The sequence below is a fragment of the Nesoenas mayeri genome, assembly GCF_963082525.1.
Source record: "Nesoenas mayeri genome assembly, chromosome: Z".
Classification (NCBI taxonomy): Eukaryota; Metazoa; Chordata; class Aves; order Columbiformes; family Columbidae; genus Nesoenas; species Nesoenas mayeri.
In genome coordinates, this window is record NC_137542.1 from 7,412,597 (window position 1) to 7,437,689 (window position 25,093).

The 25,093-nt window shown below is 37.3% G+C and overlaps 1 protein-coding gene across 3 annotated transcripts in view; it reads right to left on the bottom strand.

Moving 5' to 3' along the window:
- Window positions 1-25,093, bottom strand: part of SUSD1 (sushi domain containing 1) — a 46,926-nt gene that overhangs the window by 12,100 nt on the left and 9,733 nt on the right. The window contains exons 7-13 of one of the 3 annotated variants that reach the window (XM_080362686.1): window positions 23,390-23,569; window positions 14,803-14,897; window positions 12,982-13,171; window positions 11,880-11,974; window positions 10,574-10,760; window positions 2,617-2,710; window positions 1,269-1,524 (exon numbers count right to left, since the gene is read on the bottom strand). In XM_080362686.1, the coding sequence (XP_080218812.1) occupies window positions 1,269-1,524; window positions 2,617-2,710; window positions 10,574-10,760; window positions 11,880-11,974; window positions 12,982-13,171; window positions 14,803-14,897; window positions 23,390-23,569 (1,097 nt within the window). The remainder of the gene's footprint in view (window positions 1-1,268; window positions 1,525-2,616; window positions 2,711-10,573; window positions 10,761-11,879; window positions 11,975-12,981; window positions 13,172-14,802; window positions 14,898-23,389; window positions 23,570-25,093) is intronic. The other 2 variants (XM_080362687.1, XM_080362688.1) reach the window with 2 other exon arrangements.

Sequence of the window (25,093 nt, forward strand, 5' to 3'; positions counted from 1 at the left end):
ACAATCATGCTCCACAGAGTAAATTTCTCTAAAATTTACAGTTGTCCAAATTCCAGGATATTTTCGGCTAATTTAACATTATTTATGAACCAAATGCTTTCAAATGTCATTTCCCTATTTATTCGCTCACATAATCAAAAATTTATGACAACAGATTTGTATCAGGATTAGAAAAAGACTTTATCTGTGCTATAAAAGCTTCTTACACTATTGTTAAAGTAGATGCCACAAAAAACATACACTGCACAGACTAGCAGATACCAGTAACAGCTATTACATGTACTTGTTCTACTTCATTCACTTTGGACTGAAGCAGAGTTGTATTTCTTAATAGAAGTTGTTTTCACTTACTGAGATTTGGGTGTAGGCTTTCAAGATTATTTACAAGTGACTCACAGATGAGTTTTTGCATGCCTCCCTGCTTTGTGCTGTATACACAAAGCCCAAAACTCTATTTTAATTTTGGGGGTTGCAGGGTGAGGCACTGTTTAAGCGTGTTTTAATTTAGTATAGGTTGCTTTGTTCTGTTTTTATTTTTGACATTCAGGAAATGTATGCACATGAAAAATCTACCACCTGGCCCCACTGCTGAGACTTATGTTATAAAAAAATTACAAGCTATTGACTCCTGAGATAGATAATGACTAGAAAACTACTGGCATAACAACATAATGGGAGGCAAAACACTGGAGCACTAGACAGGTGAGATGTATATTTATTTCTAATTAAAATACGTATTTACTTTAAAAATACCAAAAATAATGCTAGTAATATGCTTTTTTTTCCCAAAAGGCTTTCCCAAGGGAGCTGGAGTTGAGATTCATTGCTACTGGGAAGGTATTTTTCGTTGTCATTTTTCCTTGTCATTTGGAGAACTGGAATACTTCACTATAAAACATTCAATTAAAAAATAGCTGAGATTTCATTGCTAAGGAGCAATTTTCATACTGTCATACTAATCTCTTTCATTAACTCCTGGCCCGATAAAGACACCCTCAGTTACTGAGGGCAGTGATGGCCCTTCATTTTCAGTTTTTTCCACTGTTTGCCTTTTGGCATCCTAAGTTGCTCTAACATTACAATGACACAAATATCTGTAAAGAATGAGAAGAGTTATTTAAAGAGCTTCAGACCTAATCTAATTCTGTCAACTAACAGATCCTTACAACATCATAAAAAATTTAACACAAAGTGAGCATTTTCCTCCTTTTTTCCCAGCAACATATCATTTGACAGGTATAAAGAAAAGGTTTTAAAACATCCATTACCTTATTCCACTCACTTATTATTCTCAAAACAACACAATACTCTTCTCCCAGCTTTAAAGGAGCATTATAAAACTTCCCGTAGTAATGTCTGTCTCCAAGAGCAATTGACATGTTATCAGCAACATCCTTCGCCTGAAATTCAGCTGCCACATATCCTTTAGCGTCAGTGGTGTTACCAAAGAAAGTTGCAGCAGCAAACGAGTCACAAATAAAAGTGCTTTGCAAACCCAGAGGAAGGACAATCACTTGATAAAGACTAGAGTGAAACAAAAAAAAGTAAACATTAGCCCTCATTTCAATGTAATATACGTCAGACAATCGTTAATTCACATTGTCTTTTCTACTTGTAACCCCTTAAATGCTTTTTATTCTCAATGCCCAATATGAACTCATCTTACACTAAAATATTGGTGTGTTCCACTGTATTTTGAAACTGAAGCACTGCACGCACAGCTCAGAGCTGATTCTTCTCATCAAATGGACACTCACTTCACGTGTTCATTCATGTTGCTCAGAAGCGCAAACTGAGTTATTGCAGGCTATTCCTTGCTCCTCTCATCTAACACTTAAGTTCACCTACGAAGCATCATCATTGGCCTCTAAAACAATTCATAGTTTCCCAGAAACAAGACATTTCTGTTTAAAGAAGGAAAGGACAGATAGAATTTGTAAACAATTAATAAAATCTGTCTTCAGACCCCTCAAATCAATGTTTAGTTTATGGTATCCAACCATAGAAAGAGTAATTACTAGTGCTATTACACAACTCAATTCCTGAAACATTACTAGCTTTCAAATATTTTCTGCCTTAGTGCAACGTTGAGTTACAATTACCCTTTCCTTCTATCACAAACAGCACTTAGTAAGATGTAAATCCTTTTTCTCTAGAAGTACATTTTGGTAGTAATACATCAATATGAAAACACTATTTCAGAATATGCATAAATACAGACATGGTTCACCACTGCCTCTGGCTCTTAATAAAAAAAATGTACTGCCTGCATGAGTTTGTTGGAAAAGAAGAATTACTTGCTCAGAGCTGTGCTTGGATCCATCAATAACAACCTACTGTGGCTTCACTGTGGACAAAGGAAAAAATAAAAAAGAAAAAACAACAAAACCAACAGTGAAAACTCAGAATTATCCAAACCGGAATTTTGTTCCAGAAAGCAGGAAGAATCTGAAGCCAAATATTACTCTGCTAAGGGACAATAAACTGGGAGTTGCAGTTTAAGTTTTCTCTAATCTCTAATACAAATAATCTAACTCCCAGAAGAAATTCCAGTATGTAAGTAACATAAAGCTGCAGAATGTTTCTTGAAAGGGTGAAAAGTGCACAGAGACAAACCTGATCGGCCCATTTCTATCTTCTGCTTTCCGAAGTCTGAGCAAGGGTGCAGAACCTTTTACTGCCACAAATTCTACATCTGGGAAAGGGAGATCTAAAAGGTAAAAAAACACCAGTGCTTCAGAGACATTTCAGAAATATTTCAGGCATGAGGGTCCCTAGCTATTTTTTCCCCAAAAACTTCTTCTGTCAACTGAGCCTCAAACTCCTGACTGTTACAGTCCGCAGGCAACATAGTCTGGTCAAGAAAAACTAAAATAAAACAAATAAGAGCATGATGGTATGGCAACCCCAACTCAAACCCCTGTATTGAAGTTTATCTGCCAGCTAGGGAAAATAATTATGCCCCCAAATGGTGACAGACCACAGAGAAACAAGACAGGAAAGATTTGTTGGAAGAAGCAGTATTATTTATTAAACTAACTGAAATGGTCAAGAAGAAAAAGATGAAACTGCAATCACACAGCCCACTGCAAGAAATAAAATAGAATGAATAAAGGAGAATTAATGCCAGAAACACTTTCAAGAAGGCAACTTCCTTAGTTACTGCTCACAGTCAGCTAGCAATATCCACCCCTTAAACTGGATTTAAATATGAGTACAGAGCTGCAATTTGTTTTAGTGGGAATTTGCATCAACGCCAAAACTGAACAAACACTTCTGCCTCTAATTTCAATGGCAATGACAACAGCCGCACGCTGAGAGAGACCAGTGCTGTGGTAATGGAAATTACTACTATCATTACTACTACTATATTACTACTACTGGAAGAAGAAATAAAAGAACTTCCGTGTGTACAACCAAGGGGGCAGAGTGAGAAGCACAGATATTACCTACCCCAGAAGTCCAGAAGAACTAGCAGAGATATTTATAGGTATGGCTGTTTGAAGATTGGTCTGCCAAGCTCCTGATGTGATATCTGCAGTAACAAATGCAGTGCTCATATACAGAAAACCAAGGCCAGAGAGCACTGTTAGAAAGAATAATCAGTGCCATGGAGACAAACCAAACAAAACTGATGGAAATTTGCTGCAGTTAGGTCACATCAGGCATTGCTTGCTGAGATGCACATATTTTTAAAATAGCTGGAATGCAGACAGCTGCACATATATGTTGAATTTTGTTAATAATCATGGTGCAAAGTCCAGGTGTGTACAGATGAATTTTGCTGCTCAGTGTTAGTGTACAATAAAAGCAGTATGGAGACATTACACAAGAAGAACTGAATCACCTTTGTGGCTGTTTTGCAGAACCAGGATGAAATCCACCAGTAGAAAGTACAAAGTGATACACCTGGGGCTACTAACAAGATTTCTTGCTATATGTTGTAAGCTCCTTTGAGTAGTTGGAAGAGTATATTAGTACATCTCAGAATGAGTGTTAGTCACCAAAATCATAACAGAAAACAAAAACAAAACAAAAAGTCTGTGAAACAAGGTTTCTGTAACTCTAGAATAGTATCCCCAGAGGTACAGAAGGCCCAGGAGTGATCATTTCAGTGTCTGAAGTTCCAGTCACCAGTCCAGCAGAGCTAAGTGAAATCAGTGCACAGGACGGCTACAAGAAAGATCCAAACAAAGGAGAAATTGTCTTTCAGCAGGGAACCAAAAGCTTGTCTTTTTAGCCTATGAAAAATAAATTTGAAAGCCTACATGATGTCTGCTTTAAACCGATGAAACATGGAAAAGGAACAACTTAAGAACAGTGTGCCTAAAATAAAGACAAGAAGCCATACAAGCATCCCTAGCAAGAAAAACCCCACCTTGACCTTGGCAAAAATCATCCTGAAAGCTTACCAAGCCAAATGAATTGCTCTAGACCTTCACCAGGTCCTCTTCAAAACCAGGCTATGAGTGAACTACCAGTGAAGAAACCAGCTATGAATGTTTAGGATTGAAATAAGATTAGTATCTAGCAAATCCTTAATGTTCTGCAGTGGCTTCCCTCTGTCAGAGACAGGGTAGCTTTTTAGTTTGGTTAGGTCATTTTGGTGTTACAGCACCAGGAATACACAAAACATAGCAAGAAACACAAGCGCATCCAGAGACAGTCCCACTCGAAGCACTCCACTGTCATAGCAGTGCTATGTTACTAACACTTGGACATTTCATACTGAGGCTCATTTTCTGCAATAAGAATCCATGCACTCAGTGTCCCTCTGAACTCGAGGTCAGGCTGCAGGAAAGAAATACCAGCTAGGAGGTGCCTACGATTGCAAACAGCACATGCCTCAACACGGGAGCAAACACTCGCTCAGTGTTATACTGTAATCACGCGCTTCAGAAAAAGCTGTCACATTGGAAGCACTTTACTATTACTTCTCATGAAAGCATTTCGCAATGGAACAGCTGCATTTATTTCTTTAATCCTGGAAATATGCTGTTTACTTCTTGTTTTAAAGCCCTGTTTTTTGCCAATAACCAAGGACCACAGAGGCAAACTGTTGCAATGCAAGGAACATGACCCTTTTATGACATTCTCCAGTAGTGGTAACAGGAATATTTAAAGCCTTTCCTGTCATCTCATCCTTTGTAAAGCTCTGAAGCTGTAACTCTGAGACAACACTGTGCTACTTACCTTTGCACATATAATGCTGGCAAGAAAGGTTCCAAATTTCCTATACACAGACGGGTCAAAAATGAATGCACAAATCCATTTCTGTCCCACCCTACATATGGATATGCACTAAAACCTGTTAAACTGAATGATTTCTGCCTTACTGAAAAAACTTTAGCTTGGTGCCAGCATAGCCCTGTCTACAGCATCCCTTCACAACTTTGTGCTAATCATAAAGCTTTAAAAATAGAATAATGGAATTGAACCTCAGAATCCAAAAACAGACGGTAACTCTTCTCAAGTTCAGGGAAGTCAAATGAAAGATTTTTCTTAAGGCCAAGTTCTAACTGATATAACCCTTTCCTGAAATAATACGATTTGCGTGATCTTTATTTCCTGCAAACAATGGTTACTTGAGGGCTTTATGTCCAAAAATTTTTTTACTGGATTTTAAAACAAGGAAGTCATAAACACTGCTGTATTTTTTAAGGTAGAGGTACTGATGCAATCAAAAAGCTTCTTTAACCATTTTTATTACTGTCTGAAGAGTAATTAGGTTTACATATTACAGATTAATTGTTTTAACAAAAACTAAGAATAAATTTTTAACTCGGAGAAAAACATTACTTAAAGAAGGGAGAGAAGGAAGTAGGTTAAATAAACCAAGAACACATCTACAGAAAATAATTATTTAAATCTTTAAAGATTGTATCTTAAAAATGGAAATACTAGCAGAGTGTATGTGTGATATTTTCATGCATAAATTCATAGCAAAAAGAGCTTACAATCTATCTTCCTCCCCATTTTAGCCTATACTTGCATTGTTTTTTTTTTCCTCATTTGCATTTCATCTATTTTACTTAATGCTAATTACGCTAACATGTTGAGAACAACAAAAAGGCTGATGCACATACATCACTATAACTACTTAAAGGACTACCTGAAGCAACACGAAAGAACTCCCAGTTCACACAGACAGAAAAGACTGAATAAGCAAATAATTCTGTTCAGCATGTACAGCATTGGTTATAAAGTATAAACTGTACCACCTATATCAAGCGTTTTGTAAACAGATTGATAGATGTGATCAGAATGATCATGACTTCACAAATATTTATGAAAAAATTCTTTATATTAAGGAGGTCAGAAAAATAACAGAGAGGTGGAGTTCATATAAAATTAAATATCATGCATTTGAGTAGTGTCTACATGAAAATTACAAGTGCATGCATTAACATGTGTATGAAAGTGTTTACAGGATTCTCAGCTAATTTCCTACCTACATTAAAAAAAAAATATATCACGTTCAGGTTTAAAATCACTCCCCTTTTCCCATTAGACAAATCAGAAACTCCTTTCTTTGCAACATTTGTGCTGCACATCTGAAGCTGCACGCTGTAATGGACTGTCTCTCTGCAGGTACGTGATGCGCTGTCAGAGCACCACATCTCCAACCATCTTTCATTTCCTCACTAAGAAGTAGGTTTAGTCTTTTGCTCTTTTTCTCAGATCTTAAAGCAGTCCCTTTATGAAAGAATGAATGTAAACCTTTTCCATCATACAATAGAGAAGAACAATGTGTCTTTCGCGTGTGTGTCTACATCCATGGGTGGGCAAACAAATTAGACATCACAAACGGATCTGTAATGTCATACATTTTCACATACTGAGACAAAAGTGCAGAGCTCTAGAAGATTATAGTCATTATGTTATGGAACTCATTCTTCTAATTCAAGTAACTTTCTAGACTCCCTGTTTATGAGTCTACTTTCTGACTTACGTGTTCATACAAAGAGAGAGACAACACATATTCAAGAGTGTGTGGCCTGCAGGGAAACCCTGAAATAAACCAAAAAGAACAGCTGCTGAGAAACATGGGAACTATTACAACTGTTTGACGTACACAGGCTTGAGGTCAAAGCTACCCAAACCCACTGGAAATTGCATGTACAAGTATGAAGAAATGGCAGCATGTGGAAACAGTAAGCATAGAACCAACTCAAAATACACCTTGATTCTAAGCTAATAATTGAGAGTAGAAAGAGTAATCAGAAATCATAATTGAATCTAATATGAATTATTTTACAAGAGGAAATGTAATCCAGTAATTCAGTCACAAAATATCTCTTTCTAGTGTCAAGAAAAAATTCTGTCTTACGATGTCTTAGGTCACAATGTTCTGCTCCAAACTAAAAAATGATAAGCAGACACTGTAAATAAGTAGGCATTCATGAAGTTCCCAAAGACCACCATTTTGTTGCATCCATCATACAGAATCTATGCCAAACCAAAACTTGCAAAGAGATTCAAATACCAACAGTGTTTTTATGCAGCTCAACTGAAGAAATTACTCTTATTTATGACATTAGAAGCAAAAGCAAAAGCATTAGCTCTTTATTATTCTGTTTTGCAAACACTTGTAAATGGTTAGAAAATTCAGCCTTCTTGAATTTGTATGTGAAAACAAATAATGAAATTAACCATGCATTGTCTAAGCATGCCTTAATAAATGATCTTCAAAAATGGAAAGATACAGACCCATGTGTGGGACAGAAAGAATGAATGAGAAAGTATACCCACAAGAGACTCCTTTCTTATAAACTGATATGAACGCCCTTCTTGCTTAAAAGACAATGTTGCTACCATCTTTATACAACTGTGATATAACCATTGCCTAATCATTTTTCACAATTAACTCAACTTCCTATCTCAAGTAGACATGTGCTGAGAGCATGTCTGAAGTAAGCTAAGAAGACACAAAAGACCTTGCAATATGCCTGTTACTGGAAGTGTGAAAGGAGCAGAATTTCAATGATCCACAAAGCATGTGCTAGACTGTATTTACCATCCACAAGATCACAGGCAAAATCAAGTTTGTGCTCATTACATAACTATTTTTAAAGGATGCTACTTGCCAGGGAGAAAAGCAGGCTTCTAAATCCTAAGTTTTAGGTTTTTTTCTTTAGAAATATTATGGATATAATATATCCTAATTCAGGAGAGTTATAGATACTCAGAATATAGAAGTAGCTTCCTTAACATGCATTTACAAATCTTCCTCTTTGAAAAAAGACCCAGCCTTATCTCTAGGATTTACATGTTTATTGTATTCTGAAACAGTCTTTAAGAATTTACATGGATGACTATCTGTTGTCAGGAAATTAAGTCTGTTACGCAGTAGTCATGCAACCATCTGGGACATGTCTCTTCACAGTACTTGAAAGTTGACTGTTAAGACTTCCCTAACTCAAAATGCAGGAGGCATGTGCCAGTCAAGGAGATATAACATCTGAATTTGCCCATAACTGGGCAAACAGACCAACCGACTGTGCATTTGTTAAAGGGTGCAATATGAAACCTTAGGCAACAAATGAGGCCACCTCCAGTACAGTAACAGTAAAACACTTTCGTAAGTCTCAGATTCCTTGAAGCCTCTGGGCTTAAGCTGTAGCTCACATTTCTACAGTACTGTGTAGCCAGAAAACAATCAGAGCCAGAAAACACTTTTCAGACTTAAGCTGGCAGATAAAACAGAGGTAATTTCAACCACCAAACCACAACTATCTGGTTTAACAACATACATCATCACAAAATAACTGGACAAATGAAGAAGCAAATTATACATCCACTCTAAAATTATAAATAGTTTTTTTATAAAATTAAATTGCTTGTACAGATAATGCAATTCCTGAAACATAAGGCACAGAAGTCAAAGAGACACTGTCAGAAGAATTACTCCAACTGTATCTTTTTCATCTTGGATAAGCTGAAATTGCAACAAAAATAATATCTTATTTAGATTATAATTATTTAGTGAGCTTTGGAGCATGATCACTCTTGGCTTTTTAATTTTCACTCGATTTGAACTCCAAAAAGACCTAGATTTTTTTTGGCTTCCATTAAAAAACAAACAAACAAACCACAACACAATATAGAGTGTTTGCATGGCAGATTTTAGTTCAAGATTCCTAATCACAGAGCAACAGATATCTTTTGTTTCTCATTGAAAAGAGTAACTACCAGATATAAAATGGCTTGTGTCACAGGATCTTCTTTCAAAATGGAAATGACCTAACTTTTACACGAAGATCTTTTCTGGGGTATTTGTTAAGCACTAACTCAGCAGAGAGAGAAATACGCCAGCTGCCAAGGCACAAATACCACTTCACACAGCACCTGCTGCAAAGTGTTCTCTAGAGCTCAGCTGAGTATGTGACCTGACGCAATCCTGCAGCCTTTAGGAAATACCACAGGATGACAGGGTAAAGAGCTATGCCTTTACTCTGGGTATGTACTAAAAAATTACTTCAGTCAACCAAATTCTGAGACAGCTTATTAGTTTTCACAAAGCTACATGTACTCATGGCTGCTACTTTCAAGTGAAAGCCAGCAAACTCCTGAAAAGGCATTATGAAATGGTTGCTGTCATTTAACATAAATCCAAGTAATTGTATATCCTAAACAGCATCTTTAGGAAACAATATGTGTTTTGCCTTTGTGAAGCTTAAAACCTCTAGATTTACTGTTAAAAATACTGTAATACTATCGGTTTCAAAACCACGAGAAATCCCCAGTTCTTCATAAGCTCTTAGAAGAGAACCAGTTCCATCTAGTGGCTGAACATTACAGACACTCAGCTTTCACGTTTCTTACCTATTCCGATTTGTGACCCCAATGGGAAGAGTGATACCAGCACCAAACATTGCTTCACAGCGTAACACTAATAACCTAATACAGAAAGTCTGACGGTACAGGGATGGTGCAAGACTGCTTTGAACAAAAAATGGGCTAAAAAATGACAGGGTTTTTTTTTTTTAATCCTAGCATTTTAGTGCAATACAAATATCTTGCTAAACAGTGAAGCCAAGACTCTCCCTACAGAACCTTATTTGCTCAAATGCCTTTTATATTTTGCACTCTACCAATTAGACATGAAGGTGTCTGCCTGAGGTACTTGCAGAGGCCTCTGTACTTTGGGTCCTTGCAGATTTTACTGATATTTATTATCACAAATACTCACACAAAGTGCAGTTGTGTTGTATCTCCACTTCACAGTGGAGAGAACTCGAACTGAAAAAGTGACTGAGCTTCTAGCAGGGCAGGGAATTTACCCCAGCTTGCCTAAATACAAATCTCATGTCTAACCCATCAAATTATTTTTTCCCTCCTGCACCAAAATGACACTTCAAAACATCACAAACCCATTCTCTCCCCCTTCTACTGCTGACCTGTCAATTCTATGAAATCTTTGAAAACAAAAAACAATGAAAAATTTTGAGCATGGAAAGAGAAACTTTGACAACCCAGTACACAGCAGTGAGATCAACAGTGTTGTTTCATTTCAGCTTCTTGCCCCCAACAGGTGCTTTTGTAAATACAGCAAATAAACTGCAGGACCTACCTGTGATTTGTGTTGTCATGGAAACAAGCAGTGAAAAATTCAGTGCTACCAGGGAAATATTAATAGAGTAATTGGTGCCTGGCTGCAAATCAAAACAAACTTCTGGAGCCTGCTTGTGTGTGGTAAGGTTGAAGGTCATTTCATGAGAGAACTCCTTCTGATACCAACGCTGGCCTTGCACATGAAACTGTAATGAAACAATCATGGCATGGAAATGTTTTAATATTATCACTTTCATTCAGTCATTTCATGCTCTAAATTAGAAGAAACAGCAGAAGAAACCATCATCACTGCACACAGAGTGCCAAAAATGTTGGCACTGACAGTTACTCAAATTCAAATGCTTCCAAAATTTGACAGAAATGGCAGACCCTCTTGATCAGTTCTGACACTGTCCTATTCTTTCACTTCTCCTCCTAGTCTATCCTCTTCATTATTAGTACTATAATTTCCTTCAAGTCTTGATTTCCTGCTAACATATAGGATTCCAGTAATAGTGCACTTTCATTGTAGTATGCCATCAAGGTGCAAAGTGATGAGTTAAACAAGTAAGCTCACATGAACACCTCTCCAGTTTGACCTTGAGGATCAAATCAAAATCTAGTCATTCTGACCTATGTCAAAATGCAAAGTACCCTCCAGGATCTGCCACAGACAGACATGTTTCCAGACAAATTTACAGACCTATGGGGTTCTTTTGTTTGTTGCAGTTGGATTTTATGCATGTTTGTTTTGTTGTTGATGTCCCAAATTATAACGAAGTTATTAACTTAAGGCCTCTGTTAATGAAAATTAAAATGCTTGCTGTATTTTAATAATGTGCTAATTTTCCTTTAAATAGATCCTATGCCTATAGATAGTCTTGGAGCACCTCTTAGCACATGGAGATATGAGACAACAGCAGGTGGTCACAAGTCCTGGCAGAGACAGTTCATGCAAGAATGCCCTGCTGGGAGGAGGGAAGATTGAAGGCACATCACAAGGTGGAGTGGGCTGCTTCCATAGAATTGGAACAGAGTTGGCTGAAGCCTAAACATGACAGAGTTGAAAGTATAGGGAACACAAAACAGAGTACAAGAGGGGAAAAAAACAAGCAAGAAACAGGAGACTTGTACAAAAGAGCATAGTGGTGTCTTTCTTTCCTGAAGGTTGCTATGCAAGCTTACACCCTGGGTTTTTATGACAGACATTATTATAATGAGGAACACTGCTAGCAGTGCATGTTTGAAAAATTACGTGCGTTTTTTTTCACACAGGTGACTGATAAAAATTGTTTTCTGGATTCGAAATACAGATTGTCACTTACTGAGTATCTGTCTTCCACACCAGTTCCCCTGACATTTCTCCGCCATTTCAAGCAGGTATCATTAAAAATTAATACGTTATTGAAAGCTTCCTTTACTGTAGAGACAATAAAAAAGGGATAAACTTATTACAAAACTTCACCTTCTTCAATTTAATTGAACTAGAGTAACTGAAAATTTAAAAAATGGTTTTGTTTTTATTCTCTTCTGAGAAAGAGGTAGAATCTTATTTATTTCTGAATGAACACAAACAGTTAATAAAACATGAACATTTTTCAGAGAAAATGTATTTTGGAAAAATGTAAGCAGGCTATTCAGGAAATCAAGACAGGATTTATTTGTCCAGACCTAGGGAGGTTACAATGACAGAAAGGTCCAGGGCTTCAGAGCTTCTGACAGAAGTAAAATTATCAGAGAACTGTTTGTCACAATTGATGCCCTTTAGGAAACAGCACATGAGAAAAATGCATATTTGTGGATTGCAAGGGCAACTGCTTCTCAAGGTCTGCCTCATTGGAATTAGTATGTCAGAAAGCAAGCTTAAAAGTTTCCATGACCAAATTACTACAGAAGCCTGCCGCTGGAACATGCCTTTTCCACAACTATTAGTTGTCAATATATTGCTCATCACTGCTAAACATAGGAACATTATCTATAATGCTCACATCACTTAAGATTAGTACTGCACAGCTCAGCAACAAGGAATTCTCCCACAGGCAGAGAACCAGTTTTCAAAGCAAGCAATGGAAACCAGTAAGTAACACTACCACGGACTGAAATTCCAGCATGTAGCCAGGAATGCCACTGCACCAATCCTGCCTCAGCCAGGAGACAAATCCTGAAGAAGCAAGTTTGACAAATCTTTCTGAAGGGCACTTACTGCCACTGCTCTGTTTGCTTATACACTCAGTGGCCACAGGGAGCAGAAAGTAAAACATCTTTCAGAAACAAAGGGTGCTGATGGTGGCTACATGTGTGTAGTCAGCATAAAGAATGACACAGTCCAGGAGACACTCTGTTATTCTGAGTGCTAGACTCAAAACAGTGAACTATGCAGCACAGTAAGTTATTCTATAAGCATATAGAATACAAAATACAACCTACCCTTTGTTTGAACTGCTACTGTAACTGAAACAGTGATGTTTGTGGAAGAGATGGTAGTAATATTCACCATGTAGTTAATGCCAGAGCTGAGATCTAAACACACCTCTGGATTATCTTCACTTGTAGTGATGTTAAATATCACATCTTCAGAGAACATCTTGTCATCCCATCTTTGGCTCAGTATGTGAAACTATTGAAGGATTAAGAAAAATTATGGTGCAATTGGTTGTGTCTCTCCAAAATTCAGAATACTAGTTCAATTAAGCCTTAGAAACCTAGGATTACGTCTTTTTTAGAATGTAATCTCAATCAAGAAAATAGGCTTGTGACTGACCTTTTTGGTGCAACAGGATGGTTTAATAAATCAGATCTTTAATTTATTCTGGCTGTTAAAATTAACATTTTTTCATATATTTCAACAATGAACAGGAGGAATCTATAATGTGGACCCCACAAACAACTCCAACACAAACAGTAAGGTGTAAGTAAATATTCTTTCTTGTTTACAGCACACAGATGGAAACTACATCTGCTTGCTACTTTCTGTTCTTTTTTTTTCTAGCTTTTCTTCCCTCCCTTGCAGAAGCAGTCATAAGACTGAATGCCAAACAAAAGTAAAAGACGAGCTTCCCTAAGATCGTGCTGTTGCAGTGAAACAGAAACCTGTCATTTGTTTGAGATGGACAGACAAAACTCATCCAGTTGAGCTCAAGACAGTCCAGACTGCGTTCTGAACTTTACTGCGTGCACTCTGTACCTACATTATCTTACATTTTCATTATTCTTAAGTGTCCTGCAGATAGCTGAATTCAGGCAAAAACGCATGCACAGAGCACATTATACCAGAGATCCATAGCTTGTCAGTTATGACTGGGTACATGAAAAGCACTTGTTTTGAACTGTTTGGCTAACTGGGAACTTGTTTTTTCTATCTCAGTAGTGTTCAATAAAAGCAGTCACACTAAAAATACATTGGTTTATAACAAAGGAGAAGAAAGACGGGTTGTTTTCCCAAATTATCACACAACCTTGAAACATATTTTCCACATTAAACTATCCATCTTGGAGATCCTAAAAAAAAAAAACTTTTTATTTTTTCCCTATTTGTACACAATTAAAAAATGACCTTTCTTGGGTGCTCTCATTCTTCAAACATACAAATGCTTATCATATTGTTTTGGCTTTCAGTAACACTGACTGAACTATTCATTGCTGAGAATTTATATCTTGACTCTAATGTTTATAGAGGGGGTGGGGGGGGCGGAAAGAAAAAAGATGAAAAAGTAGTTACCAAGGTGGCTTTCAACTGCTATGAAAAACAGTTCTGAAATGTTCAAAAATAAGATGGTTAAATGTCTTGAGCAAGGCATGGTATTTCAACATACCTTGTATTTCTAAAACAAGTTACATCCAGTATCTGCAAACGATACACTGTTTACTTGAAATGTTTGTATCACAGATAGGGACAAAGCCCAAGTTTTGCAATGTTTTCTATGTCAATGTGACCTTAGCTCTACCACAAACCTTCACTAAAACAAAAACTTGTGCTGAAATTCTTCTTATAGGTTCAAGCAGATGTTTAGTTGATGTTCCAGTGTTTACTGGAATGGGAACCCAATAGCTTTTAAGTTTTTCACTCAACTATAGGACTTGAATTTGTTTCTTTTCTAACCCAGACACCTTCAGGTTTCTAGGCAGTTCACTGACAAGAAGGAGACAAATTACCATAAAAATAAAACCCACAAAACAAATCTCCACTGCTCACTCACCCAAATTAACCAGGATAAAGCTAGTCCCAGCCACAAATACGGTTCCACTTACTGTGTATGTTTCCTGAACTCCCAGTCTTCCAGTCTTCCTTTGCCACTTCACACATGTTTCATTGAAAATGGACAAATTACTGAATAATTCCTCCTCTGTGAGCAAAAATGTAATAATAGAATGAAAACAGTTACTATTTCTCATGCAAATCTTAATATGTTTGGAGCACTTGCCTATTTCTTCCTCTTTCTCTGTTTTGGTGTTGGTTTTTGTTGTTGTTGTTTCAAACAGGAAAAAATAAAACAAGGTAGGCAGAATTTATTAAGTTTTCCCTTAACTGTGTTGGGTCCTGAAATTAACATAAAAGGCCAACTGAAGAAGCATGTTCTGAGCTAATGATTGTGAAGTCCATAAAAACACAGCCAGCATTACAGACACTGCTATGATTAATGAAAACAAAATACTTTGCTAGGCTTGCATTTTAATGTAGAAGAATTTAAATTCTTTTAATTCTAATGACTCTTCAGTTTATCTCAAAAAGCTCTTCTTCCATATATAAACATCATTAACCATTCCACAGAGGCCCCATTGTAGCACATGAACATGACGCTGTCACTGAAATATACAAGTACATTGATAGTCTCTACACTTTCTACATGTAGGCAGTTATTTAGAACCAAATTGTACCTGATTCTGTATTTTGAAGCACTGTATTTTCTTTTTCCTTTCTTCTGATTAGTAAAACTATCATAAAACTTTCCTAGTATGTCCATCTCCACATATTCAACAAATAGATGCCTCACTCACTAGAGCAATTTAACTCCCAACTAATTTTAAATCCTCTATTCCAAACTGCCATTAAATATGGAAATGATACGGAAAGCTTCCTCTTCCACAGAACAGAAGGAGAAAAAGACATTAATCTGCATGTCCTCTAAAACAAATGTCCTTACAAATGGCTCTGTGATTAATTGTATTCATTATTTGTTTCACAACAATGTCTAAAAGCTCTAGATTATTGACTTCTGTACCAACACAGAACAAAAGAGTATCTTCAGTTGTTGTATTCTTCAAATCAGATACACTTCTATTAAAAGGCCAGATGGCAAAAACGACTCATTAGGGCACAGCCAGAGAGAAAATGTTTGCAAATCCACAAGATCTGAATTAAAATGAGTAACAAGAAAGGAAAAAAGTCATTGCTGAGATTGCTCAGCAAGAAAATCAGGCACTGGATTCGTAAGTTCATAAAATACTCAGTAAAAAATAATAAAGCAAAATAAAGCAGCAAACAACAAGAAAGTTATTATGCCACGTATTCAGCCAAGGAAAGAAATCTTATACAGTGGCCTCCTTGGGGGGAAGAAGGCAAACCTAGCAGCATTTTTTTCTCTAACATCAATTTTTCTGTCTTGCTTTCTGAGCTTCAAGAAAGACAAGGCCACCATGCAGTTACCACACATCCACAGAATAGCTGGCAGACTTTTTCTTACAAGTTTCCACTCTACATGAGCAGGAGTGAGAAGCTGAAAAGCTGTAACATGCACAAATCGAACACCACAGCGAAGTTCTGGGCTTCCTGAGGGGTCTGATTTTCCCCCCACTTACTGATCACAGCTCTGTTTGGATAACGTACAGTAAGTGCTTGGTTTAACATTAATCCCTGTAGCATAAACACAGCATCCAATAACAGCACAAAGGTATCTCTGTAAAAACTATTGTCACACATAGAGAGAAACAGGTTCCCTGACAGATTAGTTCTCCTGTAAAATCTAATGGTGCCAGTGACTTCCAGAGCTTGGGAATTCCCCATGTCAAACGCACTATACACACCTGGCCTCAGTGTGATGTCTTGGCAGACAGCGTCAGCCAGACCTTCAACATATCTGATTTTGATCAACAGCTTTCATTGACTCACAAATGAGGTGGGAGAAGTGAAGACCCTTGACTTCATCATACTTCAGCACTAGAAATTTCAATTTGTGATAAACCGAGAAGGCCACTGGATGCCACTGCTGCTCCGCTGACCTCCACATCACCCTCACAATCTCCCTCCTGTCCTAAGGGAAGGGTCCTAGAAATGACCAATGTGTAAATGCCTGGAGACCAGAGCAGACAGGTGGAAAAAGATCCTGGAGAATGCAAACACTGAAAGGCCTCTCTGGGAGAGGGTAGAGAGATGCAAATAGCATCTGGCTGTTGGCCAGGAAAAATAGGTGCTGGTAAACAGAACAGAAATGGGAAACAACAAAAAGCAAGCAACAAAGTAATTCAACGGTGCCAGTGAGCACTGGAGGGGGAGAAATAATGCTATAAAAACCAAAGAAATTAATTCTAAGAAGGAAAACAAGTGAAGGTCTCAACCTTCTTTACTCCACTTGCAAAAGCTCTGCTAGAAAGGAGGGCCACCCTTGGTGCTTGAGTGTGTGGGGAAATCTTTACAGTAATTACTGGCACTGCATAAATGCCTGTATTGCCATGCTCTTCTGCCTTAGCCCTTGGCTGTGCAGCCTTATTCCTTCACTTGTCAGTCTCCATGAGTTCAGGTCCCAGTACTCATTGTTATTATTTGCTGATTCAGGAAAAAAAATAACACACTAACAACTCTATGTTTAAACAGTCATTAAAGCCACATGACTTTTTCCACATATACAGTTCACTCATCCTCAGCTGAAAGAGCACTTGACTACCACTGACCTCAACTTGAGACATGTCTTATCAGTGAAGTATTTTTGAACTTGCATGAAAAAACAGTATTTACCAGAAAGCAGATAGAACAAGTTCCAATCTGACATTTCTTCTTCTGCAAGTCGCTTAGAGAGCACTCACATCTGCACATCCACTTGCTGACCTCTTCCCACCAATCCCCACATACACATGCAATTTAGGGGAAAGAAAAATCCCCACATTACTTATTTTTGGTATGTTTTGCCTGCTCAATTCTGTGTAAACTGTGAATGATGCAGCAAATGCCATCTGCTACTAACACGCACCACACATACGTTCAGATACAGAAATTATATGACAGCAAACAACATTTCAAAGAGAACTTCTGCTCAAACTGTTTCAAGATACCTGCTCCATAGCATACAGGCAAAGTCCTCATGCACAATAGCTTTCTGAAGTATATATGGAATTTATTTTACAAAGACATAGCTTTGAGAGTAGCACGGTTTTTCACATTTTGAGTAACATACTTGCTTCCAGTTCAACTAGCATTGCAAAATTTCAGCAGGTTTTCATGTTCAGCCTGAAATTTTACACATAGAAAATCCACAAGGAAGCAACAAAACTGCAGGCAGAGACAGTCATGCAGGAAGGAGCAGACAGAAAGCTAATGATTTACTACTTCCTTTGGTCTAGCAGTGTTACTAGGAGACAATCAGGAGCAGAGTAATTCATGTATTGAACCAGACGGACAAAAACATGAGATGCAATTGTGAGCATACTTACAAAGGAAAGATCTATCAATAAAGGGTGTCCGATTAGACAGGATTAGATGGGCTGAGATCAGAAATGCACATGATCTACTCAGCAGCTGAAAGAGGTTTCAAGACGGGTATTTGCTATCACAAACTGACTATTGATTTGGTTTCAAAACAAACAAACACCTAAATAGTCTGCAAAACGCTACACATTTGTTTAGCTGTCACTGTGTTGCATCACTTCAATTTAAGTAGCAATCCCCTTAACACAGGCTCCACCTGTGTTTTTCCAGGCAGTTAAATAAATTACCAGATGTCTGGATTTAACGTACCAAATTAGGCCTTTACAAAAACTAAGATCCTTGTCATTTATTACTACAATTATCTTAACTGTTTGATGGGGTTCTTATTCCTACAGAACCACAGGTTTTGAATCAATGTCCACACATGAGTGACACCTTTTCTATCAAGATCATCATGGTTGACATGAATTATTTACACATGGATGTGAATAAAAATTAGGACAGTGCTGCCACCATAGAAACATTCCAGCTGTCTTTCTATATCACCTAGTATTGTACAAGTGAGGATGTAAAAACTGACATCCCAGAGGATTCCAGCTAGAGGGGAAATAAGCCATTGGAAATATGGACAAAGCATAGGGAAAGAATGGAAAGTGAAAGTAAAGGGAAAACAACTCTGAATAAAGAGAGACTAATTAGATAGACACTCTCCGTTCCAGGGAAATTATCTTCCTTGCAAATCTACAGTTAAATTACTCATGAAGAATGATCCTGTTCTGTTTATTCCAGACTGGATCCATATTTTGCTTTTGAATTTTTTCAAGTTGTTTTCTTTCACATTGAGAAAGAATTATTTTCTTCCTCTGCAATGTTTTAAAGTGCACAGTGTGAACAATCTGCTATGCCTTCTCTGGACCTATTAATCAAACCAGACTTCCTTCTAAACCCTCAAATCTCTGAAGCAAGTATCCTCTGACCTCTTCATCCATTCCAATTTTCAATGCTGGCATAAAACATCAATTTTCTGAGAAAAGGCTCAAAACCTACTAAACACCTTATTTTCTTGATGCTTTGAAGGTATTCCTCACTACCACAATAACTAAGTTTCATGTTATTATCTCAACAAAGTATCAAGGTGTCAAGGTATGCAGCTAAACCCTACTTGTGGATGGGGAGTCACAACACAGAAAAATGAAGCATTCTGAAACAGAAAATTAACCTTTAGTGAAAGATGCTGATTGGAATAAGCTGTTGGATTAAATGCAATTCACACTGCATTTAGTAAGAGGTAACATGAAAAAGAGGATGCACATGAAAAGTTAGGACACAGAAGCTCCAAACTAAGAATCAGATGGAACATGCATTGGTGTGAAGAAGGATTATTTTTCCCTACTTGAGTTTCAGATTCGCAATACGTTGGGACTGGGTTGTCCTCTCCTCTGTACACCATGTACATGAAGCTTGCAATGTGCTGACACCACTTACTGCCTAACACTATTTTGGAAGCCTCTCACAACTGACAGGTAAGATTGCTGTGCTGTCAGGCCCAGCATTAAAGGCACACAGAGGTCAGTTTTCCCTTTCCCACTGCCAGAATTTTTGAATACTTTACCAATAATGTGCATTACTTTTCCATGCAGGCCAGATTCACTCACTCCTCCAGCCTTTTCATATGTCCATGAACTTTTCCCACACCTATGCTGCAGCTGCTTCTTTTGCGAGGACAATATTTCACTTAATATATCAAAAAATACTTTAATAAATGCATTTGTAATAGTAAGAGTGGTACTGGAGACTTACTTAAACACTGTAATTCTTTAATGCAGATTTGTATTTGCTTTGGAATAAAATAAGGAAACGGGACAAACTGTTTTTCCTATGACAAAATATTGCTGCTACCCATACCAAGAGATGCTAAATACACTGAATGCTAACAATCTCCAAAGAAAACAGACATAGAGAAGGAGTTTTCTAGGATCAGAATAATGAGCAGCAGCCAACCCAGTCTATGTGCTTATAGCTGAGGCTAGAGCCAATTGTTATGGAAAGGATATATCAGATACTGTGAAAAACCTCTCCATGAGAAGGATATCTCTAGGACGTGAGCCTGGGAAACTGCAACAAGCTTGATGAAGCGAGTACTCTGCAAACAGGATGAAAAGAGCTGCAGTAGGTAAAGGGACTATTTACCCCCAAAATCTACCTAACAATTATCCATTTAACATTAAAAACTGCATCAGACACTGTCCCTTCTGTGCACTAACTGACCCCTCCACAACTGTGAAGAAGATTGGAAAAAGTACCAAAAACAGTTTTAGAGCTGCACATGGTATTAATAGGCAACTCCATAAGCACTCAATTCACCATAATTTATTGTAACTTTCCCTGGATGCCCAAGAAAGAAGCTCTCAGAAGTTAAGCTCTCTCTCTCTCTGTATATGCATGCATATACGCAATCTACACATATTACAAGGGGAAAAAATTTTCCTAACACATTTGTGTTAGCCCTTCTGACCCTTTACTTTCAAAACACTTGTGTCCAAGCTCAGTGAAAGATGAAACCAACTAATTCACACATTTTCATTTCAGACACCCTCCAGTTCCCCTCCCTGCCCTTCTCAAAGTGATGCACTTCATGGATTCGGTAAAGGCTCACAATATACATTGCATAATGTGCCATTTGCAAGTGCAGATTAAAAAACAAAAACAAAAACAAAAACAACAACAACAAAAAAACCAAAACACAACAAACTTATCTGTGGAATTAACTCAAGAATTAAAATAAGAGTGGGAAGGCTTCATTTTAGGCTTTTCACTTTAACAAAAAATGCAACCCTAAGTCTTACATTACCTTATGTCCCGTTTTGAGCCCACAGAGAGAACAACCTCTCTCAGGTAAATATTACTACCAAAAAAGCTCAGGTTGACAATTTCTCCTCTGAAACTCACAATGGGAAAACCAAGCTTTTTGTTTCAGACTGCCTTGTACCACTGCATGCTACAATGCTTTGTAGCCAAAGCCCTTCTCTGAAACAAACTGAAACATTATTCCCACAAGGGATCTTGTTTTCACTCTGAAAAAAGCTTTGCAAATTTACCATGATATCCCACCAGAGCTCAACACAATGTGTCCCTAGGATAACAGCACACCATTTATGCTATTAATATAAATGAAACCACGCATTCCTGCTCCACGGGGAAAAAAGAAGTTCTTCCAGGACAAGCTATACAGGATGTCCTGACTCGCACACTAAGTATACTGGACAGCAGGTATTTCATTGCTGTATGTTCTCTGCACTTTAGCCTCTTGAGTTTATGTATGCATATCAGGGGTTCGGAAAAGAAGACTTATCCAGATGACTATTGCTGTACTTCACTGCTGACAGCTTAATCCAATCAGCATCTCTTAGTAAAATGAATTTTGTTATTAAAACCAACTACTATTAAATGTACTTACATACACACATACACATTTACCATATACCCCAACAGACAATGCAAATAAAGGACATTCTATAGCAATCACTGCCTAAGAAATATAGAAGTGATAACTGGCCAAAGGGAACATGCTCAGGGAAAATTCTTAGCTTCCTTACTTCTGATGAGGTTTATCAGCAAGTAGGAAAAGACAAATGGTTTTCTGACTTCTATCATAAGTTATTCTGGAATGCCACATTATTTTCTTTCATTTTAAGTGGAATTACTGGTTAATTACACATACCTTAAAGATCATACACATCTGAAAGGTATCATTACTGAAACTGAAATTTCATTTAATTGGAAATGAATTTGATACATCTAATCAGTGTGAAAAATGTAGAAGTTAAGAAGCTGAAGACCCTGCATTAATTTCCTATCCATGATTTTTTTTTCCAAAGGAGCTTGGACTAGTTAGGCTATTTTTAAGAGTTCTTTCCATTATACTTGACTGTAGCTCTGACATTTTTGGCCCTCTGATCCAGCAGCTAGAGCTGGAGTCTACATTTTTGCCTCTGGGAAAGCTCTTGGCTGAAATTCATGGTAATCCTGTGAGTGCAGTCTGCAGATTCAGGCCCTTCAAAACTTCGGAGTGCTCAAGACTGAAGTCTCAGCACTGCGAAGACTGACATACCTGGTTAACTTAGCCACTCTACACAATGCCGGCTTCAAAACCAACTCAGAAAGTACAGCTATGCAAATTGCCTAAATGAAATACTAATTATGACTTCTAAGAACAGCAGTTCCATTTTATCAGGGCACTATAAGAAGTGAGACAACTGCTTATCTGTTGCTCGTTTTATATTATGTCACGTGTTTTATATTCGCAGTGAATGCTCAAGACATCAAGTGAGGCAGAGAGGCATCAAGTGGCAACTCTTTGTGTAAAGGCTCAGTCTGTGAAGTGGTAGCAGTTGAAAACACACTTTCAGTTCTTTTGAAAAACACAGGGATGTCGCAAAGCTACAGGAACGTTACCATCTGCAAAAGACAGCACTGCTACTTAAGAACAAGAGATACATAGTCATAGAACTATCTTGTGACACCACTTTCTAAGGACACCCAAGAACACAAAGGAGCACAACAGCCATAGTCCAAAACATATGTTGGGTTTTTGCTATTATTAGAATGTCAGTACATCCTATCTCCAAGCTCACAGTATGACAACACCTTCATTAGAGACCTCCTTTCACAGGACTCACTCTTCCATAAGAAAATCCTTCTGGACTGAAATTCAGACAACTAGATCCAGACTAGAAAGGCAACCATGAACAAATTTTACTTTGGGCATTGTGAGAGAATTAAAAAAAAAAGGAAAAGGAGTTTTGAATTCCCTTGCACCTACTTTCATCACACCGCACTTTACAGTACTAGGCCCACAACAAAATGTCATTAAATGTCTTCTGCTCATCTGGCGATGTTCCCCTGTCTTTTAAAGCTGGAGGTTCTCAGTGCAGCAAGGAAACTCTAGCTTCATTAGTCCCTTTCTTTTTGAAATAAAAAGCAAGACAGACATAGAAAGATCTGAGGCATCCACTAGAAATTGTTGTATGTCTAACATTCTCTTCCATCACTCTTTCATCCAAAAGTACCACCATGTTCCCTACACTATAAATTACAGATTTCTTGCTTTCATCCTTCCTCCTGTTCCTACCTTCACAACAGCGATGACAAACTATTTAAATAGCACACCCCACTATAACTTCCTGCAGTAATATTTACCTTTGCATATGTATGTAATATTCTCCCATGATTGATCTATTCTGCATTCTGAAAAATTCTTGTCTCCATTAAAATAATATCCTTCTTTACACTGATAGTACACTCTGCTCCATAGAGTTGTAGAGTTGTCCCAGATCATTTCTGTGTGTGGAATCAGGAAAGGTTTGCCACAGTCTATTTCTGAAATGGAAAAAAACAAGATAGCAAAACATGAAAATGAAAACAGGCAAGGTGTATCAAAGTGTTCAAGAGAGTTAAATTGTCCCGGCATCTAACACTCCACCTTTTCTCACTTCATAGAGACTTCACTTCATAGTCAGGTCAGCCATTTGGAAACGAGAATTTTGTGACTGGACACTTTCTCTCGAGGTGGAACATTTATCCTTCAAGATGATAAAATTAAATAGTGTCCTGTTTAAAAATGGAGAACAAGGATCTCTATGCAAATTTTCACAAGTGGATCTATACCTATCATTAATAACAACAGACCTGAAAAACAACATATGGTCCAAGCAGCGGCATGAAAGAAGAGCATGAAGATTATATTCCTTTGCTAGTGGATTTAATTCAAGCTCTGAAAAAAAAAAAGGAGCAGCTGCTACGGACAAGCAGAAAGAGCACTCCTGGGGGAAAATAAGATGGATTCTTCAGACCACTTCAAACTTAATTAGAAAGCTGAGGTAATGCACTTATAAATGAATTCATTTGGTCAGTTGTTTTCTGGAGCTTCATAATAAAATTAGGTAACAAAAAAGAATAAAGAGTAAAGATCAAATCAATAGAAGAATACTATTAGGGTTAAAATCTCTTTTCAAATCCACAATCAACATTATAGCCCAATAAAAGAGTCTTCATTTCATTTATAAGAAGCAAACTACATAATTAAAATCTTACCTTCACTAAAGCTTATATGCAGAAAAGAAAGTGTTTTGAACTGTTTAATGGATAATCTTAAGCAATTCTGAAATTCTACTCAAAGGAAAACAAAGAAGTAAAAACCAAAGTGTATACAATCATGACCTGTACAACTTCTAAAGATAAACATATGTCTTGCAACAGGCAATACATCCACCATCATGACTACCTTCATTTTCATATCCCAATTTGTATGACTGTATGTACCTATTAGATCAAGAACAAGCTTTAGAATTACTAATGCACGTGAAATTAACATGTTTAACTTATAGAAGGACAGTATGTAATGAAATTTAAAAAATACTGCTGCTTGACTTGAGCTATCTGCCCATGGCCACCGTGTAATCAGATTGAAAAGTAAAAATGCAGAAGGAGCGAACCTGCTATTTACAATAGTAACCCAGAATATTAAAGATTCTAAAAGTAAAGAGTGACCATAACACAGACATGGCATAAGCAAAAAAATTACTACACTTGATTGCAGTGAGCACAACACTCAACCCCTCTGGATCAAGCTCAAAAGATATTATCCAGTGAATGGAAAAGTGAAGTTGTGCCAACGTAAAAACTGACTAAAGACTGTAATTATCCTGAGGTCACATTAATTAATAATTATGAACTCAGACTAATAATACACTAGAAATTTCGTTGGCCAAAATACTTTTTTAAAAATATACCTTTATGTTTCTTCTTACCAAAGAACTTGTTAGGCTACATTCTTCCCATTCATAATAACAAAAGGGATGTATAACTCCTGTCAAGTAACAATAGCATGCTTAAGCAATGATA